Source organism: Dama dama, chromosome 29, assembly GCF_033118175.1.
Source record: "Dama dama isolate Ldn47 chromosome 29, ASM3311817v1, whole genome shotgun sequence".
NCBI lineage: Eukaryota > Metazoa > Chordata > Mammalia > Artiodactyla > Cervidae > Dama > Dama dama.
Genome location: NC_083709.1, coordinates 66,438,161 through 66,460,749, shown reverse-complemented (window position 1 = coordinate 66,460,749; position 22,589 = coordinate 66,438,161). Strand labels below are relative to the sequence as shown.

At 48.4% G+C, this 22,589-nt stretch overlaps 2 protein-coding genes across 8 annotated transcripts; one reads left to right on the top strand and one right to left on the bottom strand.

Annotated features, from left to right (window-relative positions):
• Positions 1 to 3,805: 3,805 nt before the first annotated feature.
• RGP1 (RGP1 homolog, RAB6A GEF complex partner 1) lies at positions 3,806 to 22,183 on the bottom strand. Of its 7 annotated transcripts, XR_009691077.1 has the most exons (11): positions 22,022 to 22,145; positions 21,793 to 21,868; positions 21,559 to 21,693; positions 21,052 to 21,188; positions 20,703 to 20,786; positions 20,452 to 20,601; positions 20,038 to 20,184; positions 19,727 to 19,854; positions 19,335 to 19,524; positions 18,537 to 18,812; positions 3,806 to 6,439 (listed from the first exon to the last, which is right to left on the bottom strand). XR_009691077.1 is itself a non-coding variant. In XM_061132393.1 (10 exons), exons 3-10 carry the CDS (start codon positions 21,672 to 21,674, stop codon positions 18,589 to 18,591), a joined length of 1,176 nt encoding a protein of 391 aa, XP_060988376.1. In that variant the 5' UTR covers positions 21,675 to 21,693; positions 21,793 to 21,868; positions 22,043 to 22,183; the 3' UTR covers positions 18,471 to 18,588. The 7 variants fall into 7 exon arrangements, 6 of the variants coding, with proteins under 6 accessions (XP_060988376.1, XP_060988380.1, XP_060988375.1 ...); XM_061132393.1 differs by lacking the exon at positions 3,806 to 6,439 and having other exon boundaries at positions 18,471 to 18,812; positions 22,043 to 22,183; XM_061132397.1 differs by lacking the exon at positions 3,806 to 6,439 and having other exon boundaries at positions 18,471 to 18,812; positions 21,796 to 21,868; positions 22,043 to 22,177.
• MSMP (microseminoprotein, prostate associated) lies at positions 17,406 to 18,371 on the top strand. The gene is made up of 3 exons (XM_061132536.1): positions 17,406 to 17,535; positions 17,717 to 17,825; positions 18,191 to 18,371. Exons 1-3 carry the CDS (start codon positions 17,406 to 17,408, stop codon positions 18,369 to 18,371), a joined length of 420 nt encoding a protein of 139 aa, XP_060988519.1.
• Positions 22,184 to 22,589: the final 406 nt, after the last annotated feature.

Below are 22,589 nucleotides of genomic sequence, written 5' to 3'. Positions count from 1 at the left end.
AGGCAGAAGGCTGCCAGGTCACTGAGGTAGCCAAGGAGCTCCAGCTGTGCTCCTCTGGTCCTGTCGGCCACCTACCCCATCAAACATCATAGGTAGCTTCAGCACCATCACAAGTCCAGCCAAATGCTAACACGTCTCTAGAGTAAACTATAATAGCACACCTTCTGTGACTCCGCACTGCGAGCTTCTTCCAACTGACAGGCAGTTCTCTCCCAGTTTCTAACTGACTCTTCCTTCTCTCGGGTCAGTTAGTGTTTCTTGAGGCTCTACTCTGGATTTTCTCTACCCAACCCTCTGTCTACAATTATATCTATACTCATAAATCCAATGACCATTTCTACATGTTAAGGATGAATCGCCAGTCCATTTCTGACAGATCAAAATTAACACATCCAGTTGTATACTGGATCTCTTCGCTTGATGGCCTTGCAAGCACTTTGAACTCTGATGTCCAAAACCTGACATGTGATTTCTTCCCCAGATATCTTCCCACCACAGTGTTCTTTTACTCACTAAAAGAAAGGATGGTTCTTTTACTACCATCCATTCACATGCTCAAACCAAAAACCCAAGTCATCCTTGAATTCTCCACTTCCCTTACTTTCCAAATCCATGTCTTGCTGGATATACCCTCAAATATATCCTCAAATCCACCCACTTCTCCGTTGCTTCTACCCCATAGAGTCCAAACCACCATCATCTTTCACATGGACTGATGTAACAGCCCCTCAGCTTGTCTCCCAGCATCTAGTGTTGCTCCTCTCCAGTCCTCTGTCTGTAAAACAGCCAAATTGCAGTGCTGGCAATGTCCTTCCTCTGTGTAGAACAAGGATGAACTACAAACACCTACTCATGGATTTCACTGCACACCATGATCCAGCCCCTGCCTACCTCTTGAGCCTCATCTCACATCACATCCCTTCCCTCCCCGTCTAGGCTCCAGATGCACTGAACTTCTTTCATTCCTTTCATATTTCTCACCTTTGCACATACTGTTCTGTCTTCCTGAAACATTCTTCCCACCTCTCACCCGATCACCTCAGAATCACTCCTGAGATCACAGAGTAAACATCACTGCTTCCTTTGTGGACAAGACCCCCCAAAAATGTGTTTTCCAGTAATGTTCTGTGCTTTCTCAGTAACATTTTCCAAACCTAGTATTGCTCAAACTTTATTATAGTTACTTGTTCTTATTTCCTTATTTCTTACTAAAGGTTATCTCCTCAGCGCCCAGCACACTGTATGGCATAAAAAACTCAGTATTAGAATAAATGAGAAAATGAGTCAGTGACAAAACCCAAGTAATTTGGATATGACTCCTCAAAAAATGGGCTCCTCAAGGTGAGTCAGATCAGATCAAAGGCAGATGCCAGGGGAAACAGCAGATCACAGGACTCTGTCCTCCCGTGTCTGACCAGGCTAGGTGAGTGGATGTGTTCCAGCTGTCTGGCTCTTCCTTGGAGATGAGTGCCCCAGGGCTGAGTCACTGGTGGTGCTGAGGCAGGCGCACATGGGAAGGCAGTCCCGTTGCACCTGAGCGCACAGAGCATCCATCCTAACCTCCCTCGGAGGGGCCGCACCAGCCCCTCTCGGAAACACGTACGCAGGCCTGCATCATTCCACACTCAGTCCCACACTGCTCAGGCTCCCCTGGTGGCTCAGCGTAAAGAATCCGCCTGCCAATGCAGGAGACACGGGTTTGATGGGGAAGATCCCCTGGAGCAGATAATGGCACCCCACTCCAGTATTCTTGCCTGGTGGGCTATAGTCCATGGGTTTGCAAAAGAGGCAGACACGACTTAGCGACTGAGCAATGACAAAGATACTGCTGAGACTCTCTTGAATGAAAATATCTCCGTCTCTCACACAGTTGCCTCACCCTGCTTCTCTAATCAGGGATGGATCTGGATGCTAGATGGGAAGGGGACTTCGTAGCAGCAGGATAGAGTTGAACTCCTTGAGCAGGTGATCCTCTGGCTTCCTGCATCTCTAGGACAACGTTCCTTTGCCCCTGTTTGCTGCATATTCTGCTGGCTGGTACAACTCTTGGGTCATCCTGAGCCTAGAAATAGCCTGAGTAGCACCCTCTGGCAGATGAAATCGCACTGTCTTTCCCAGCACTATCTTCCTGGGCCTCGTTGTAAAGCCTATCACACTTCTCAGATGCTTGTATTTTCAGCACAGATGCAACAGGAACCCTTCACATTCTCTGTACCAAGGGCTTCCCTGTCCCACATGGAGATGACCCACATCTTAACCTCCAGGGTCAAACATTTTCACTGATGCTTCTCTCCACTTAATGTCTACATTTTTCCACTTATTATCCAGTTCCAGCCTTACTGGGCTGTGTCCAGGCTCATTAAGAACGAGGGCCACGATGGTCTAGACATCCGCTATTGATAGATGAAGGTGACTGATGATACACACGATGTGTGTGCTGGTCCTTAATCTCTTCTTTCTTGAATCCTTTAATCCAAATTAATCAACCCTCCTCATTCATATCTGCCAAATTCCAACTTACCTTTCAGGTCTAGTTCAAGATTTGTTTCTTCTTTAAAGATCAGCCTAAGCCACTGGTCCATAAAGAAGGCAGAGTGCCAACGAATTGATGCTTTTGAACTGTGGTGCTGGAGAAGACTCCTGAGAGTCCCTTGGACAGCAAGAAGATCAAACCAGTTGATCTTAAGGGAAATCCACCCTGAACACTCATTGGAAGGACTGATGCTGAAGCTGAAGCTACAGTGTCTTGGTCACCTGGTGTGAACAGCCAACTCATTGGAAAAGTCCCTGATGCTGGGAGACATTGAGGGCAGGAGGAGAATGGGGTGTCAGAGGACGCAATGGGTGGATGGCATCACTGACCCAATGGACGTGAACTTGGGCAAACTTCGGGAGATGGCGAGGGAGGGAGGCCTGGAGTGCTACAGTCCACAGAGTCGCAAAGAGTCAGGCATGACTGGGTGACTAAACAACAACAAGCCACAGTGATCTCATTCCGCTCTGGATTAACACCACTTCCTCTCTGGTTATCCAGTGTTAGTACTAGTTTATAAATGTTCATAGTAAGCAGTGATTATTACTGATGTTTGCGGTGGCCTGAACAATGGTGGAATAGTTAACACAAATAAATTATGACTAGTTTTAAAGAACATATGAATGGTTTGTTATAGAAGATATCTGGCTCTCTGGTTATCAGCAAAGAGATTGAGGAGTTCTTTGAAGATACAATTACTGAACTCTTTTGGCAAAGACATCAGAAGTAGGATTGGAGACAAAGATACTCCAAGATACTGTTTAGCTCAAACCAAGGAAGATAACGTAAAACACAGTCACTGTACCTTAGTAGTACCAGGAGCACGAGCCCGCTTATGATTTTCCATCCGGTACTGCAACACCGCTTCCTGTATTGCATTATAGCAGGCTGTACACAGCCTGAGATTCCCTTTTCTCTACAGATCAGTGACCCTTTGTGCAAAGAGGTTCTTGCTCAATCATATAATGAGTATATTGCCAAGGATCTACTACTTGGGGAATCAGAGATAGAGGCAGTAATGTTTTCTTGACTTTGCCAAGCACACAGTGGCTACTCACTAAAACACAGCCTCTCCCATTAATACGTGAACTCTGTGGAGCAAGGATGTTGTCTAGTGTGTTTACTAATGTATCTCTAGTGCCTGATTCACACAGCAGGTGATGATACATATTTTACTAGTGAATAGATAGTACACAATATTAGATGAAGATAAGACACAGAAGCAAAGTTTAATAGTTCTGTTCTAGAGTATATCAGTTTTTGAGAGAGGTCTTTATTTTAGATTCTTCCTTTCCTGCTGCATCTGCTGTGCAGTGAGGACAAAGTGACCAAAATGGATCATAAACATAAACAGACTCAAATGTGAAAGTTACAACTATAAAACTTCTGCATATAGAGGAAAACACAGGAGAAAATCTTTGTGACTTTGGTATAAACAAAAAATTTTTATGCAGGGCACAAAAAGGACTAACTAGATAAGGAAAAAGTAAGAAATTAGACTTCATCAAAAATTTAAACTTCTGGTCTTCAAAAGATACCATAAAAAAAAAAAAAAAAGGCAAGTCACTAACATGGGCAAATACTTTCAATTCATATACTCACAGAAGACTTGTATCCAAACTATTTTAAAACCTTTATAATAAAAAGAATATATAAATAACTCTTACAATGCAATAACAAGAAGCCAAACATTCCAATTCTTTAAGTGGGCAAAAGATTTAAGAAGACTTCACCAAATTTAAGATAGGTGGCAACCAAGCACATGAAAAGATGTTCAGTATCATTAGTCATTGAGAAAATGCAAACTAAAACCACAATGAGATACCACTGCACACCTACTAAAATAATTGTTTTTTAACTGGCAATACCAAGTGCTGAAGGAGATGCAGAAACCTGGAATTTTCACAGAATGCTGGTAACTATAAAATCGTACAGCCACTTTGGAAAAATTTGGCAGTTTTTTCTTTATCAAGTTAAACATTCACTTACCACAGGACCTAAGATTTCACTCCAAGGTATCTGTCCAAGGAAAGTGCATACATATCTACAAAGACTTGTATGGGAATGTTCAAAACTGGAAGGTGGAAACAAATGTCCATCAACAGGTGAATGGATAAACTGTGGTATATCCAACAATGAAATACTACCCCACAACAGAAGGGATGAACTATTGATATACACAGAAACATGGATGGATATCAAAAACAACGCTGAATTAAAGAAGCCATACACAGGATACATACCATACGATTCCATTTATACAAAGCTCTAGAGTAGGCAAAACTGATCTATGGAGAAATCTGATCACTGGATGTCTGGGGTGGGTAGAGAGAGATGATTGCAATGGGCAAAGGAGTATTTTGGGAGGGTGACAGAAATGTTCTACATATTGACTGCAGAGATGATTACACAGATGTAGATACCTGTCAAAACTCACTGATCACACATTTCAAATGGGTTCATCTTGTTTGCATTTTTCACAGATGTGTATTACTTCTGTAGTTTAAAAAGATCTGTTGTCCTTTTAAAACTCTTCTAACTGGCTTGGTTAGTGAGAGAAGCAGGTTTTTAAGATGCTTATATAAAAGGGATTACTGTGAGTAATTATATAAAGAGACTATAATCACTAAAAGTTGGCTATGAGCCACCAGATATTACTAGCATGTTTTTGTCACAAAGCTAACAATAATTCTGTCAAACTCACTTGATAGACAATTTAAAATTTTTAAGCAAAAAAGTAAAATTAAAAAATAAATAAAATGGGCACATCTTCTATGTAAATTATATTTCAATAAAATTGAAAAAATAATTATTTTACAACAGTTAAGGAGTTGTCTTTTTTGTTATCAATAGTGGCTGGCCAACAAGTTACTACAAAGGTTAATCAGTCCATTGTAGGATAAGAGTATCCTTGATCCATCAGCCTCTGAAACATATCAGAGGAACAGATTCTCTTACCAGCAGAAAATCAAGGAATTTGCTTTGCAATTCACAGAAGTTAGAGTGTGAATTTGTACACCCTCTTGTGATTAACTGGAGTTAATTTTCAAAAAGTCAGGCCTAAGCTATGTTAAAGTGAAAGTGAAAGCTGCTCAGTCATGTCCAACTCTTTGCGACCGCATGGACTACAGAGTCCATGGAATTCTCCAGGCCAGAATACTGGGGTGTAGCCTTTCCCTTCTTTAAGGGATCTTCCCAACCCAGGGATCAAACCCAGGTCACCTGCATTGCGGGTAGATTCTTTACCAGCTGAGCCACCAGGGAAGCCCATGTTAAAAAGTGAAGAAAGGTATTTTTTATCAGGTTAATGCTTCAAAAGTAAAGAATTCCCACTGTGAAAAAACAAAGAACTTCTGGCCTGTACTCTGATTGGCGTCTGGACCTTCCAAAGAGGGCAGCACACAGGCATGCAGGCAGATGGACAGAGATGCCTCCCTGACCACACTCTATGAGGCACACAGTGGAAGAATAGCTTCTCCATCAGAGGAGCAGGTTGTTAGAACAGCCAGAGGGATAAGGTTTTTATTTGTAAGTGGGCTCACAAACGTTTATTATAGTCTTTTTTTTTTAACTGTCAGTCACTGAAAAGGCTTTCTCTGCAAACACAGAAAGGGAAGAAAGCAAAGTAAATCTGCCAACTTCCCTCTCCACCTGCCTTCCCTTACCCTTCTCCTTTCCCCCATCCCCTTAACTCAATACCCCTCAATCACTAGCAAAGGTTAAAACCACACCAGGGGGCTTGGTTGAACCGAAAGAAAAGGCAGGCCTAGGATCTGGATGTACTGATAGATAAGAAGTGGGGGAAGGTGACTGCATTCAATGAACTCTCGTCATTTCTAGTTCCAGCATCTTAACAGCACACGAATGTCCTGTCCAGTGATTAACTCTTCTGTTCTGTGCAAAGCCCTGTTGGGAGAGTAAAATGAAATGTCGGACCTCCCTTGCCAGAAACCAAGGGACATCCTAGGGACTCCTTCCCCTAGACCTTTCTCTCTCTATCCTGATAGAGCCATAGATGGCCCTTGACTTAAGCTTGGCCAATCAAACAATCTCATGGAAATTTATTTCTTTCAGAGTGATGCAAGAGGCAAAGACATGGCTTGCAGTGGAGCCAGGCAAGACAACCAAGCAGTTTCTTTCTCTTGTCAGTTCCAAGCCTGGATCCTTAGGTTTCCCATCCATCCTGTGAGGCTTTCCTCCGTGAAGAAATACATATTTTAAGTTTCCCACCTCCCTCCCCTCCCCCTCATCCTTTTTTAATATCCCCCCATCAGAGTTAACGTCTGGTTTGGTGGTGGTGGTGTTGTTTTTCCAACTTCTATATATCCATTTTTTTAAAATGCATGTATGTGTCATATAAATTGGATTATATTATACATGTTGTTACACAACATGCTTTTCCTGAGCTGTGATCTTCTACTTCTTTTGTATTGTCTCATCATTTCTGATTAAAGATGTACACAAAAATCTTACCAAAGTTGGAGTCTATGGACAGGGTGGGACTCAGTTAATCTATTACATAGCCCATTTATTACTAATAAGAGAATGGGCTCAAGCTCATCTGGCTGAACAAGGATTCTAAAGAATGCCAACTATGTGTGAGGCTCTGAAGTTCTTACAGGCAACATAAGGGTTCTTGAGCAGAGAAATCTCATGATGAAGACAATGTTTCATGAAGAATAACATCGCAACAGCGAGTATAAGAGACAAGACAGAGACCCTGGACAGCAGGGAGACTAGTTCAGTGGCTAATAGAGGAGCAGATCTAAAGAAATAACACTCTATATTACAGTGGTGGTCAGAAAAACAGAGAGAAACTTTACTGAATTTTAAGAAGGTAGACTAGTAGAGTGGAAAAAACAATGATTGCAGTTAGAAGAGCTAGATTTCAATTCCAAGACTGAAATTTATTAGCTATGTGATATTTGGTAATATATTTCCTTGCTCCATATCTTTTTCTCTGTTAATAAAATGAAGAACCTGGAATATCAGGGCTTTAAGTTTCAGGGATTTTTTCCCCAGCAAAACACCCGCTCCTCACATAGGGACAAGGTTCAGAGCCCCAGCTCTCCTTCATTATACCTCCCAGCCACTTTGTTACAACTCTGAGGCATTCTTGAGGCATCAAGAAAGGACTAGGATACAACATTTGAGAAATCTTTAAAGGCTCTGCTATCAACTCTAATATTCAATGACTCAAGGGGGTGAGTTTGGCAGAGATGTCTAGGAAAACAGTAATGATTTTAATAGTTACCACAGAATCAAATTAGAAAGGATGAACTGACTTCTGATAAATCTACCTGTTTCTCTTTACAGGTCAAATCCAGCTTAATTTCCAAAATCTCATCTAAATCTTGTGCAAATGGTAATCTAACCTCTATGCAAGCAATACAGTCACAAATAATTCACTGCCTAACAATTCAGCTCACTTCCACTTGAGGTCCTCTAACTGTTCAAATGTTCTTCCCTGTTAAGTCAAAACTGGTTCCCCATCACTGTCATCTGAAATGAAGGTCCTTATTCTACCTTGTGAAGCTAAACCAAGTAAATCTAAGCTCTCTTCCATAGGACAGTCCTTCAGTTGTTTGAGAAGAGCTCTCAAGTCTACTTTATTTCCGCCCCCCACCACCCCACTTATTCTCTCTTGCTCTGGCCTGCCAGGAATATTCCACAAAGGTGGCCAGTTCCACTTCTGGATCAAATCAGCAATTTCTAAGCATCTACCTAAAAGGAGATCTGCACTTCTTCAAGGCTTTAAAGAGTTAATCAAATCAGATGGTCTTCCTTGAAACAAATGACTAGCTTTATAATAAAGTGTAAATAGAACCTACATTCATTATCTGGAAACCATTATTTTCTTACTAAACTTGGAAGGAAAGTTATGACCAACCTTGACAGCATATTAAAAAGCAGAGACATTACTTTGTCAACAAAGGTCCATCTAGTCAAGGCTATGGTTTTTCCAGTAGTCATGTATGGATGTGAGAGTTGGACTATAAAGAAAGCTGAGTGCTGAAGAATTGATGCTTTTGAACTGCAGTGTTGGAGAAGACTCTTGAGAGTCCCTTGGACTGCAAGGAGATCCAACCAGTCCATCCTAAAGGAAATTAGTCCTGGGTGTTCATTGGAAGGACTGATGCTGAAGCTGAAACTCCAGCACTTTGGCCACCTGATGCAAAGAGCTGACTCATTTGAAAAGACCCTGATCTTGGGAAAGATTGAAGGCAGGAGGAGAAGGTGACAACAGAGGATGAGATGGTTAAATGGCATCAGTGACTCAAAGGACATGAGTTTGGGTAAACTCCAGGAGTTGGTGATGGACAGGGAGGCCTGGTGTGCTGCAGTCCATGGGGTCTCAAAGAGTCGGACACGACTGAGCGACTGAACTGAACTGAACTGAAACATTAGCTGGTCCCAGTGTATCAGAAGTAGATTGCTAAATCTTTTAACCCAAAGCAAACTGTGAAAACTTCTAGCTAGGGATTCAAAAAGATTTAAGACTCAAGCTCCAAAGAAACAAGTATAAATAATACAAATAAATGGAAGCAGCCTGACTCTAAGCTTGTAATCTCATCAGTTCTCAGGGGAATGTAATTCTCACAGGTAACAAAATTTAATTATCACCAAGGTGACCTGGAATATCATTGTTAGTAAGAAAGCTTCATTCACAATTCTTCATCCTACCCATTCCATATTCCACCATGAGGTCTGCAAAATCAGGGTGTGTGGCTTAGGCATGTTTCTTCCAGTCTGGGTAATCTGGGGATGGGGATTAGGAAGTAGGACCGAGTCCCTAAGGAGAAAGCAAGCTGGCGTAGCCAGTCTGTGATGCCTGTGGGAGTGCTGAGACTTTATGGTTTCCTGTGCCCTGGTTGTCCTAGTAACCCGAGGCCTCCCTATTTGTGTTGGCATTGTGGGGCCAAGAGCGGAAGCAAAGCTGAAGTACCAGGAAGACTTGCAGGGAAAAAATGCGGGTAATGCAGCAGTTATGCCACAGAGGGTCAAGCCTAGGGCATAAGAATTACCAGACTTTGGGGAAGGGGGGTAGTATCTTATAAAAATCAGATTTCCAGATTCTACTTCAAGCGTTTCTGATTCAGGAGATATAGGACGAGCTCAGGAACCTGAAATTTTAAGAAGCTACCTCCTAAGACAAAGATCACACTTTTGAAAACTCAGGCTAAGCAAACACATCAGCAGTTGAGGAGAAAAAGTATCACCATCGATCAATTTCCGAAAGCTGATATTCTAGCATGGTAGATCTGAATGTGGTAGGGGTGGGGGACAGAATTTCCCTCCAGGGAACACTTGGCAACGTCTGGAGATGCTTTAGACTGTCACATCTGAGAAGGTACCTCTGACATGCAGTGGGTAGAGGCTAGGGATGCTGCTAAACATCCTACAGTATACAGAACTGCCCCTGCAACCAAGGATTATCCAGCCCAAAACATTGGTAATGCCACGGTTGAAAGGATATTCTGCCCCTCAACCCCATCACCTCCCAATCCACAGAAATCAATGTTACCTACGTATTCTTAGGTCATAGTACAGAGACTTATATGAGATCCCCTGGAAACCACTTGAGAGGCCTAAATGATTATTTTAAATAGTGGTTTAAAAAGAATACAGATTGGGGCGGGGGGCACCTCCCAGGTGGTGCCAGTAGTAAAGACTCCGCCTGTCAATGCAGGAGTCATAAGAGACGCGGGTTCGTTACCTGGGTCAGGAAGATCCCCTGGAGAAGGGCATGGAAACCCACTCCAGTATTCTTGCCAGGAGAATCCTATGAACAGAGGAGTCTGCTGGGGTACAGTCCGTGCGGTCACAAAGAGTCGGACATGACTGAAGTGACTTAGTACACATGCAGATAAGGAGGAGATGAAAATAACAGATACTAAAGAGAGGCAGGTATGGACAACAGTGATGAGCTAAGAGGGGAGTCAAGGGGGGACAAGGCACTGGGTGACCTCAGAGGGAAACTCCTGGTGGGTGTAGGCCATGAAGACCAGGGGAGAGAAGATAAACCTGTTAAAATATCATAGAAGCAAAAAAAGAAAAAGAAAGAAAGAAAATGAAGAAACTGTGAAGAAGTAGTTTTAGAATTTGCCAAGAATAGATCTGGAATGAAAAGAAAATGTTAGAGACACTTCTTCTCAAGAGTGATAAATAAGGATTTCTCAGCAATGATTTAAAAAAAAAAAAAATGAGAGGCCCCTTAGAAAGAAATCAGGAATTATGTGAAGAAAGGAAAAATATAATTATTTATTACCTTCTAGCCCTAATCACCCCCCAAGAAAGATGGGTCCAGAAAAAGTTCCCTGGCCTCACTGAGCACAGACAATGAACGGGAAGCGGGGCTGGAGGACGAAGGGCCTGCCCAAGAACGCTTCTTTAAGGAGAAGAGGGCAGAGGTGGTGCTCAAGGAGCAGGAGGAGCAAGGTCGGAGGAGAGGAGGAGGGGCAAGGATGGGCAAGAGGGACTTCAGGGACTCCTGGGGGCAGAGACCAAAGGAGGGGTTTTTGTTTTCAGTGTTGCTTTTGACATATGGGAGATGAGATAGAGCCTTCCTCTTCCATCTCTTCTGAGAAACGTCCAGTAAAAACCGACATTACTCATCAGGGCTCTGGGGTTGGGTTTGTGTTTCTTTCCCAGTTGTGACCACATGCAAGACTGGCCTCCAGACAGATAAAAGAGCTCAGTTACATGTTTTCACTATGTCTGAGGTGACCGTAAGATTTCTGGAGCAGCCGAAAGACAGCCAGTCCTGTGACAGTGTACCAACTCCTGGAGTTTGGAGCTACACTAACACAAGAGTCACATCTGGCCTCTTAAATTTAAATTAACTAAACTGTAAAACTCCAGTCCTCAATCACACTAGCCACATTTCAAGTGCTCAACAGGCACATGTGGCTAGTGGCTACTGATTAGGCAGGACAGGGAGCAAACACTTCCATCATAATAGAAAACTTCTATTGAACCGTGTGAAGAGTAAAGGAAAAAAGCTTAAATAGCTAACAAGTAGCTTTCAAATTTTTAAAGAGCTGCTGCATTGAAAAAGAAGTCAATTTCCCCATACTGTTTCAAAGAGCAGAATTGTGGGAATGGATGAGATGCTAGCAAGGCAGACTTCTGCTGAACAACACACGAGTAGCTTAAAGCTAGCTGAGCACATTATGGGCCGCCTCCACTGCAGATGTCAGTAATCCATCCCATGCAGTAGAGACAGTCTAGCAAAGACCTCCTTGGCCATGTTTCAGAGATAATAAAGAAGTAGATGCCTTCTCAGTATCTAGTGTTGGGTCTATAACTTTAAGAAAAGAGCAATTTACAAGTGAGATAAAAATGAAAGTCATAAATGGAATTTCAAAGGTTACTACCACCACAAGTAGACTGTGGGGCAAGCATGAAAGATTAAACCATCTAAATAGATAAGGAACTCAATCAGAATTAACGGTGTTTAGCTGGGGGTTAATTATTAGTGGTGGGGGCTATCATTTACATAGCAATTCGTAAGCAGAAAAAGTTAAAAAGAAAAATTTGGTAACAGTCCCAATGGTACAGCGACAACACAGGGCAATTTCAATATAGGTTTATCAATGGAAACCTGACTATGGTTGAAATTGGTATTACAACCAAAGAATCTTTTATGTTCTCTGCCAGAGAGAATATGAGTTGTCTGGGTACAGCAACCATCTATTCTTTGGACTCTGGCCCCTTCATCCCATCCTCTCACCATTCACCACAGCCTTACAAGTCATCTCTCTCAACTCTTGAAACTCAGTCGCCTTCAAACTGTCCCTTCATCTCCAGGAGAATGATTCCTCTCCTCCTCATCTGAATATAGAATGGCAAAGGATATTGTCTCTTAACCTTCTATCCTAGCTATGAATCTACCCACCCTCATCTTCCACTCCCAAATGTATTTGGCTTGCTCATAATGTAAAATATACTGAATAGACATATTCTTAGCCATATACTGACTTATGGTTCTATTGTCTGTGTACCTTGGTACATACATGGATATGAGAACATTCATGCACACACATGATAACACCTGTTACTGGTAAGAATTTAGGAATCAGGCACCAGGCTAATGAAATGCACTATACACTGCCTAGCACCACGCCAAGCTTAAGTGGTCACTCAGGGGACTTTACAGTAATAGCCCAGTCACGCTTCTGGATGCAAAACGTGGGAGGATGAGACTGAAGTAGAAGTGAATTTGAAAACTGTTTTTCCTTGCAGGAAATAAAATGGGGGAAAAAAGAATCTTGTGCTATATCTACTGGAAGAATGTTTAGTCACAAGAAGAAGGTTGAACCCGTGCTGAAAGTAAGCATAATAAGAATGTACAGAATTTAGAGTAAGAAAAAGGTGATAGAAGAGGAAAGAAGACAGAAGTGGATCATGCAGAATAAATAAGGCCTAACCCTTTAAAAATCCCAGGTTTTACCAAAGAGAAAGGAAGAAAAAGATTTTCAGTACGAGAGAGTTTAGAGTTTAAGATGGAAAAGAGCCAGAAAGGGCTGTAGGCTTTAAAAAAAAAAAAAAAAAAATCAATGAAGAAGCAGCGGTGTATGTTGGCAAAGAGAAGTGTAGAGTTGAGAGGAGGGAGAGAATTTATGGTAGAGGAAGTTGGTGTGAAGTTTTCCTCTAAAGACGCCCAGCAGAGCAAAGAAGGAATGAAGGTAAAAGCCACTGGGAATAAGGTAGGGCTGGGGTTGAAACAGCAGGAGAGAAAGGAACAGAGCCCAAAGTAGGAAATTATTTTCTTTTAAAAAAAACTAACTGACCCAGATTTCCTTGTTTGGGGCCAAAAGTAACTGGAATTTAAGGATCTTTAAAATAAATCACAACGATCCTAATCCTTGCAATTGCCTTTGGCCCAGGATAAAATAAAAGATCGTGATAGTATTAGTGTAAGTTTTTGACACTGTAGAGTTGATTTTAGAAGAGAAATCAGACAAATAAATTGCTATGTTTATAGAAATATTATTGAATAACACAACTTTAGCTCTATCTCTTTTTATCAGCCACAAGGTAAATATAGAAACTTTGTAGTTACATGTCCACAGAAGATAATAAGTAACCTAACATATATGGTAAAGTTGTTACTTTTCTTTCTGTATTGAATGCCAATGAAATGTTTTAATGGATTTAGGATATATAGTGCAGGTTAAAGGGCTGCACAGACAAAAGTTAGAGTTAAGAATAAAGACCATAAGATGGGGGACAGGAAAAGCAGAAGTTCTATGCCACTGACACAGAACTGGGGCATTAACAACACAAGAATTCCCACATGTCGGTGACAGGAATGAGGCGCAAAAGCAAGACAAAGGAAAAGACTCGATCTCATGTAACTGACCTTTGAGTTTTAAATCAAATACTGAATCAGATTCTTCAACTTTTCTAGTTTTAAAAATTCAAATAACTTAAGCTGTTTGACAAATGTAGCCATGCAATTTTAAATGACTATAAAAATTAGAGGATCAATGCCTAGCCCTTTGGCAAAGACCAAAGATGGTAGTAGCACTAGACACAGATAACCTTGCCTCTAAGCTCCTCATTATTACTTAAGTGACCATCGATTCTACTACCTACGAGGCCAATCCGCACTCCTTATCTCCATGCCTTAATCAAGGTCTTGAACGACTTCGTCACGATGGGACCCTGAGAGCCCTAACTCCCACTCGTGCTAACCTGTTTCTCTCTCGGGGTGCACCGGCATCTGGGGGGTGGCCATTCGCTCTTCCCACCTGGGGTGGAGCGGGGGGGTGTTGTGTTCCATCTAACACTCTGCTGAGCCTGTCCCTCGCTCCGCAGCCCCGCACTCCTCGCTGCCCTTCCCGGGCCCGCCTCCCCGGGGCCCCGCTCCCTCGGCTGGCGGGGGCCGGCGGTGGGCGTCTCTTAGGTGTTCAAGCCCTGGGCGAACCCCAGACCCCGACCCCTCGGGGCCCTCCCCCAGCTCTCCCTCGGCGCTTACACGACCCTCCCCGGGCTCCTCACTCCCCGCCGCCCCTTGGGGCTCTGGCCCCGGAATCTCCCCCGGCCGCTCCCAGCCCCTCGGTCCTGCCCGGCTGGGGCGTCGGAATGCGCTCACTTCCTCCCGCCGCGCACCTGCCCGGCGCGGTTGGAGCGCCGCCCGGCCGGGCCTCCGGCGGATGTTTTTCTGTCCCCGCGTGGGCAGCGCGAGCCAGCCGTTCCTCCCGTCCCGAAAGCCAACCGCCGCGCCCCCCACAACTGGCATCCCCGCCAGCCATGCCCCAGGCATGCACGCACGCGCGCGCGTGCACCCCTCTCCCCCGCCCCCCGCCAAGGGTGGCCCTGGTCCTGAGAAGCTCCACAGATGCACGCACGAGCCCGCACACCAGCAGGCTTGCAAGAAACCGGTTCAACCAACACCTCCCCGCCACGCACCTACCCCGCCACTTCTTGGAGTGGGCTCCTGTCTCCGCCCCAGACTTCCTGCAGAAGCAGCCCCCTACTCCTGCCCCTGTATGCCTACCTCCTCTTCACTACAGGTCGGAACTCACCCCTGTCCCGTGACCTCACACACCAATCCCCACTGGGTCCCCTCTGCGTACAGCACGACCACCACTCCCTTCAAGCTCTCTAGCTCTCTCACTAGCGTCTGCCCGCCATGGGGTTGGCTCTAGGTTGCAGGAGCAGAAGGAAGTCTATGGTCCAAGCATCAAGAGTGTCATCTGGTGTCCCCACAAAGGCAGCAGCAGAACTACTGGCCACTGACAGGATTTCTGGGCCCTTGTGTTGGTCAAGCCTTTGAATCCACCTGCTCCAGCCCAGATAATTCCAAGGCCATGCCTCCCACATGCCACCCTACATCAGGGCACCCTGCTCCCCTGTTGTTTTTTTTCCCCTCTTGCTGCTCCTCTGAGATGGAAAGTATATCAGACCTGACTAGGGCGAAGGTGCGGTACAGTCCTCATCTCCAGCCATGTAAGCTGTCTTCTTGGAAAAGGATAGGGAATTCAGAGGACTGATGAAGCTGTTTTTGAATGGTGACAAGGTGAGGGGAAGGGCAGTCCTCTAGAAGTCAGCCAGAAATAGTTGGATTGGAACCCCTGGGTTACAGTGGAGTCTAGAGGTAAATGGAACTGGAGACTTAGAAGGAAAATAGAATAAATGCCAAAGTGATTGACCCTGTGGGTAGGAGAGTGATAGCTGGAACAGGGGTCTTCGGAGTGTGAAATAGTGAAAGAAATCCGGTGTGGCTGGGGCAATTAATACCAAAGGCCGGCACTAGCCTCGTCAGAAAGGAGAACTGGAGAGCTCACAGGAGGATGGGAAGAAATTGTTCAGACCTCTTATGAGAAGAAGCAGGAGTCCCAAAGTTAGCTGGAAGGATGGAAAAAGGATATGTCTTCCCAGGGAAGAAGTGGGGGTACTGACCTAGGAAAAGGAGGCTTATCAGCAACAGTTTCTCAAACTGGACATTTAGTTTCAAGGACACAAGGACCAAAACCATCCTGGAGGTAATTTTTGAAGGAAGTGGTAGGTTGCAAGGAGCATATGTGTGCAAGTGAAAGAAGTCTATAGCAGTCCCAACAGAAGCCGTGGGCCGTGCACACAGGACTCCTCCACATCACTCAAAGAATGGAACGTCTAGCACCAACCACAGCAGTTTACTCTTTCCGGAGGGCTATGTGCCAGGCACAGCGCTAGGAGCATGACATGCATTATCTCATGGAATCCTCTTGATGATCTTATGAGTTGGTATCACTATCCCAATTTATAGATAAGGGAACAGGTTTAGAGAGGTGAACTAATTTGCTCAATGACACATAGCTCTTTAGTAGAATTAGGATCTAAATCCAGAGTCCGACTCTACAACCTATGCTCTTAATCACCTCTCTTCAGGTTCTCCAGAACCTACAGGAAATCCAAAAGAGGATGTCAGAGTATACGTTCCTAAATCCTCATTCCGTAACGTACAGGAGAAAAGAGGGGCCTCCCTTGTGAAAGCTGGAATGACCCATACCGTGAGGGCACTTAGAGATGTTCCTCTTTGAAAAGAACCATTCTTTGGTATGGCGAGATCTTTTATTTGCTGTGTGTTTGGGGTGATGAATAATCGATAGTCTTATCTCTGGGATGCCTAGGAAAAACAAGAGACACCTGCCCCCAGCCCCCCACCCCTAGCCTCTGAGGGGCAGCCATGTCTCTAGAACACGGCAAGGAGACCCTGCCCAAGGGTCTGAGAGAAACATTCTCCACACCAGGTGCCCGCTCGCTCTCCTGGAGCCTCTGGCCGTCGCACCCTACTGCATCTCCTTGGTTTGGCTGGGGCACAGGATTAGCCATCCCCAGGAAATGCCTCCCTCCGGTCCAGGCAGGGATCCCAGCGTACACACCCCTGGAGAGAGAGTGTGTGTGTGTGTGTGTGTGTGTGTGTGTGTGTATTACGGGGCGGGGGGAGATGGTGGAATGCTTCCTTCTCTCCAGGCCAGAGAGAGTTCTGGGGACCACCTGGGGGCCCTCACCCTGCCCCCTCCTTGCTGGGGAAGTGCCCAGTCCAGCGCCCCTTCCCCGGCCACCCTCCTCCCCCTGGCTGTGCGGGGGCATGAATCAGCTCTCACAGCTTGTTAAAGCTAGACCTCTTGTTTTCATGCCCTCACCCCAGGAAACAGAGTTACGGCTTTTCCAGCTCCACTCAGCAGGGGGCCAGGGTCCTCACTTTATAAACATCCCCAAGCCTGCGAGAACAGAGGGCACGGAGATGGTGTGAGACAGGCGCCCAGGGGAGAGAGACAGACGCTAAGGCTCAAGGAGAGGAACAGAGGAGAGCCGAGGAGACGAGGCCAGAGCAGCCGGAACGGAAACCAAGAGGGTCCGAAAGAGCTGTGCTGCCGGGATGGCCCCAAGGACGCTCTGGGCGGGACAGGCTACAGGAACGCGGGGAGGCTGGGGGGTCATCTGCTTGGTGGTATCTCTGCTCCTCCAGCACCCGGGCGTCCACAGCAAGTGCTACTTCCAAGCTCAAGGTAAAGCTGGGTGAGGCGTAAGGAAGGATGCGTGCTTAGGGCACCGGGAGGAAGGGCTCCGAGATGGTCCCCTGGCAGCAAACCCAGACTCCCTGGCACTGGGATGCAGGAGAGGCCACACGTGGGGGCAGCGTGCCCTTACCCCTCGGCTCCGGCACTAACATCTCCTGTTCTTCCCCAGCCCCCTGCCACTATGAGGGGAAGTATTTCACCCTGGGCGAGTCTTGGCTCCGCAAGGACTGCTTCCACTGCACCTGTCTGCATCCGGTCGGTGTGGGCTGCTGTGACACGTGAGTGACCAAAGGTGGCCAGAGAGAGTGGCTCCGATGTGAGGGACGGAGAGCTGGCCAGGGTGTGACTAGATTGTTCTGATGTGAGAATGAATGGAGAAGCAGCTAGAGGCTGGCTGAACTTGACGGAACCGACAAGAAGGGGTGAGAGGCTTCAGGCTACAGAGTGAGGGGGGTTAGGTGGATCTGGAGGGAAACTATTCCTGCTATGAAATGAAAAAAATCCATATATGGCAGGCAAGAGAAATCCTGCAGGGCCGGGGGCACTGGGGAGACACGGGAGGAGCGCTGGGGAGGGGACGCGGGGCAGGGACAAAGGTGGACCTTCACTGTCCTGACCCTTCCCCTGTCCTTCGGTTCCCCAGGTCGCAGCATCCTATCGACTTCCCTGCGGGCTGTGAGGTACGCCAGGAGGCAGGAACATGCCAGTTCTCCCTCGTGCAAAAATCTGACCCTCGGCTGCCCTGCAAAGGGGGAGGGCCCGACCCAGAGTGGGGCTCAGCTAACACCCCTGTGCCTGCGGCGCCTGCTCCCCACTCCGGCTAAACGCGACTGACTGCCCTGCTGCTGACCGCCCACTGCTGCTGCCACTTCCAGGGAAACCACTAGCAGCTGCCGATTTATCCTGAATAAATAAGTTAACGCTCCAGCCGAAAGCCCGCCTCTCATTATCTGTGCCACTGGACCCCAGGTGGAAACAACGGGCCCTACCAGAGCCCAGGGGCTGAGTTCTCAGGATCCTGAAGAAGGCTGTGGGCCAGGGTCAGATGGTTATAGTGCTGGTGCTGGGGCCGGGGGCCGCGTAGGAGGCCAGGGCAGGGCTCGTCGGCAGCACCTTGATGGGCAGGTCCCAGCTGAAGGTGTCCACGGGCACTTGCTCAGGCCCCGTCCAGGTGGCGGGCTCGGGCTGCTCCATGGGAGGTAGGAGCACCAAACCAGGTTCTCGGGAGGTGACAAACTCAAAATGCAAACGCCACTTCAGGGACACTGCGGGGGGGGGGAAGGGGGGGGGTAAAGATAAAGGCGGAAGTATTTAGAGGCCAGGAACAAAAGCCAGTGACAGAATGTGGTTAGCAAATTAGAAAATAAAAACAAAACCCTGTATTCAGGAAAAGCAGGGAAGTCATGGGGCAGGGAGCCAGGAGAGAGGATTTCGCTGAAGAAATATAGTGTGTTGTCCCTGGAAATGTGACAATAAGGACAAGAGCATCAAGTACCTAAGAACCCAAGTGGGGGACAGTCAGGACTTGGTAGCTTGAAGCAAATGCTCTTTAGAATCAGAGATAAGTGCACCACAGGGTCCCAGTGGGCAGGGGGAGAGGAAAGCTGCGCAGCTGTTAAGCATTTAGGGGTCCGTGCACCCAAGAAACAGGCTGAAGGTCTGAGGAAGTGTTAAGGGTCAGAGGTTGGATGTGGAAACTTCTGGGTGTGTGTTAGGAACCAGGGTCCATTATAGTGTACCAAAGCACAGCGTTTTACCCTGGGCCCCAGCGATGGTCAGGGTCTCACCAATGGCTGTGCAGAAGCCTGGGGTGGAGCTGAGCGGGATGGGGAGAGAGAAGCTGGTTCTGGTCGTGTGTAGGCAGGACTCCTGGTGCCGGGCATGAGTGACGTGGGACACCGAGGGGGCACCTCCGGCCCCGCGACGCCGCTGGTAATCAGGCTGCACACGCTCCTCCGTCTGTAAGCTCACCGAGAACTGCGATCAAGAAGACAAGGGTGTGCAGGCAGGCGTGGGGACACGCTGACTCTGGGCGGGAGGGCAGGCCGGCCGCACGCTGTTTCCCCAGAGGGCCCTGGGTGATGCCCACCTCTCCATGCCACCTGTCTTTATGCAGGCCCGCTCCTTCCACCCTGACCCTTCAGACCCAGTTCCCCCAAAGCTCCTGCTCCTCTCTCACCTGCAAACAAGCTACAGTTCCTTCCCCTAAGTTTAAGGTCCCCACCACGTCCTCGCCAAGTCTGTATACAGATTTGAAGATGCCAAATGTCCCAACTTTTCCTCGGCCATCACTGATGTTGTACAGATCTGGGGAGAGAGGAACAGAGTAAGCCTGGGGTCCATACTGGGGAGTCCAAGAGGTGGGCCTTCCTTTATAATCATGAGCTATCTGTGGGTCCTCAGAAGAATGTGGCGGTTAGGAGAGTCTGGCTCTGAGACAGGAGTACTACGGGGGAGGAAGGAGCGGGGCAGTTCTGGAAGGATGCTCACGGAGGCTGCGGCAGGACGTGGCGGCCATAAGTCGCTCCCCAGCAAGCTCAGTGAGCCACGAATCCTTCTTCCCACCTTCGTCCTCCTCCAGGAATGGGCTGGATGGGGCTACAGCCTCATCCTGGGGAAACCGGACATCTTGGAGGCCTAGAGAGAGAGTGAGTGGAGGGGTGGTAGGAGAGAAGAGCAGTGGTTAGGGTTTTAGACGCCAACCTAACAGGGCTGAAGGTACAGGGCGCCACAACTGAGGGGCAGGCATCTCACCTGCGCTCCAGGACTTTCTCTCCCCAACTCCCTCACACCTTGACTAAGATCAGGAAGCTTCCCTCCAGCCCATTTCACAAACTCTCTACAGAGCATTACTGCTTTGGTGAGGCTCTTCCCCAGCCCCTCACTCCAGGAACCCTGGCTTACCAGTGAGCACAAGAACCCTCAGAGGGACCCTGAGTAAAGTGATGGGTGAGTTGACACGCTGGCAGCCGATGGTCAGTTTGTAGACATACTTGACTGACTGACCCCGAAACGAGGGTGGTCCCTCCACAGGCAGCACTTCGCTGTAGGAGTCTGGTTGGGAAGCAGTAGTCAGGGCAGCTGGAAGGAGCCAGAGAAGGCCTCCCTCCAGGAGCGGTGGAAGGCAATCCAGGGGCCAGGGGGCAGTCACTCACATGATTTGGACTCTCCAGGGTCTAGCCTCAGGTCACAGAAGAGGATTTTTGGTGGAGTAGAAAGGATACACTGACCCCTCTCACCTAAAAAATAGAAGACTGCAACTTAATATCCGCATTATCTAGCACTGGAGAAGGCGAGCACAGCAAGTGGGGGCAACCCTAACTAAGCCACCCCTCTTTGCTCAGGGTGAGACAGGAACAGCTTTACGCCCCCAAAGCAATAATTACACTCCACCACATCCCCAGGAGGACAGAGACTGGAATGACCCACCGCAACAATCTGACAACTTCACCCATAGGTAACAATGATTCCGTCCCCCTCTGAAGCCAAAGCCCCGCCTCTAACCTCGGTGTGGAAGAAAGACAGTCTGGCTCTCGGGCTGGGCATCCGGCTGGCTGGAGTCGGGCGGAGGTACTGCCACTCGACTCTCACTGGCGTGGAACTGGCAGTGGATTTGGGCGCTGGCCCAGGCCAGAGCCTCACTACGGGAGGGGGAAAAGAGGGCATCAGAGGGCAGTTCCTGACCTCACAAATGCTCTCCCAAACTCCCTACCACGCTGAGAAGACCAACGCAGTGAGCTGGCTGTCCTTCGGATCAGAGAATCCAGAACCCCAAAGAGAAACCATCATACAAAGAGAAGTGTGCCATGGGTAGCAGGGGGAGGAGAGAGGAAAGGCGAGCCGACGGCTGTGTCACCCGCACCTTCTGTTAACTAGCCCTTCCCTACAATGAGGGCACAATGAGCAAGGTGGTGGTGACGCAGCCCCAGCACAGCCTGAGCCCCGGCTCAGCACCACAGACCCCAGGCTTCCTCCCCGCAGGGCCGCCTTCTTCAGTACCAGTGTCCCTACCTGGACGCAGAAGTGGCCGTCGGTGGCAGGGGGTTGGTGACGGTCACCACACACTCCAGCGCCTCCCCTGCCAGAAACACAGGACCTCTGCTCAGCTCCGCCACCACTTCAATCATGGCAGCTCCGGGATCGGATCTAGAAGGAAACAAGGGGTGTCAGAGGTCAGTACCACGGCAGCGAAGGGCGCCTCGGGCGAGCCTGGGGGTGAGGACCGAGGAAACGGGCGTTCAGTACCACGGTGTCAGAGGGAAGCGCCCAGGTTTGGAGCGCGGGAAGGCGGAAGGCAGGTACGGCGGCAGCTGACCGGGCACTGCAGAGGGAGACGGCGCCGCTTAGGGTCCCAGCCCCCCGCCCCTATCGGCGCCAGGTCATCCCCCCTCTTCCCCGCCGGGACCCCCAGGCCGCCCCCGACCCCTTCCCTGGAGGTTCCACGTCCCAGCCCGGGGCCCCGGCCGCCCGGCACCTCGCGCCCAAGCTCGGATACCCCTCAGATCGAAACGGGGGGCCAGACTGAAACAGGGTACTCGGTGCCTCGAAGGCCCCGGCCGCCCGCCCCTCCGGGCCCGGGCCAAGTGCGTGGCTGCGGCCGCGGCAGAGGCGGGACTTCCCTCCGAGCCCCTTCCGGCCGGAAGCGCCGGGCCGGCTAGGCCGGAAGGGGCTTGGGGGGGCCCGGCCGCCCTGGGTCACCTTCCCACGGGCTGGTACCCGGGCGCTGGCGCCGCCCCGGACACCGGCCGGCGGGACCCGGCGCCCACCACTGGGGTGCCTGGTGCCGCGGCCCGGGGACGGGGCTGGGCTGCCGCGAACTCCCAGGCCGGCCCCGGGGGCGGTGCCTGGAGGGCCGGCCCCGGGGGCTCCTCCCCTCTCCGCGGGCCCAGTCGCCCTTTGGCCGGGCCAGCTAATCACCGCGGCCCAATGACGTCGAGACCCGATCCTTCCCGCCCAGGACCCAGAGAGACAACCGAGGGTGAGACCGTGGCGGCTTTATTGCTGTCGCCGCCACCGCAGCAGCAACAGCTACCTGGTTGCAC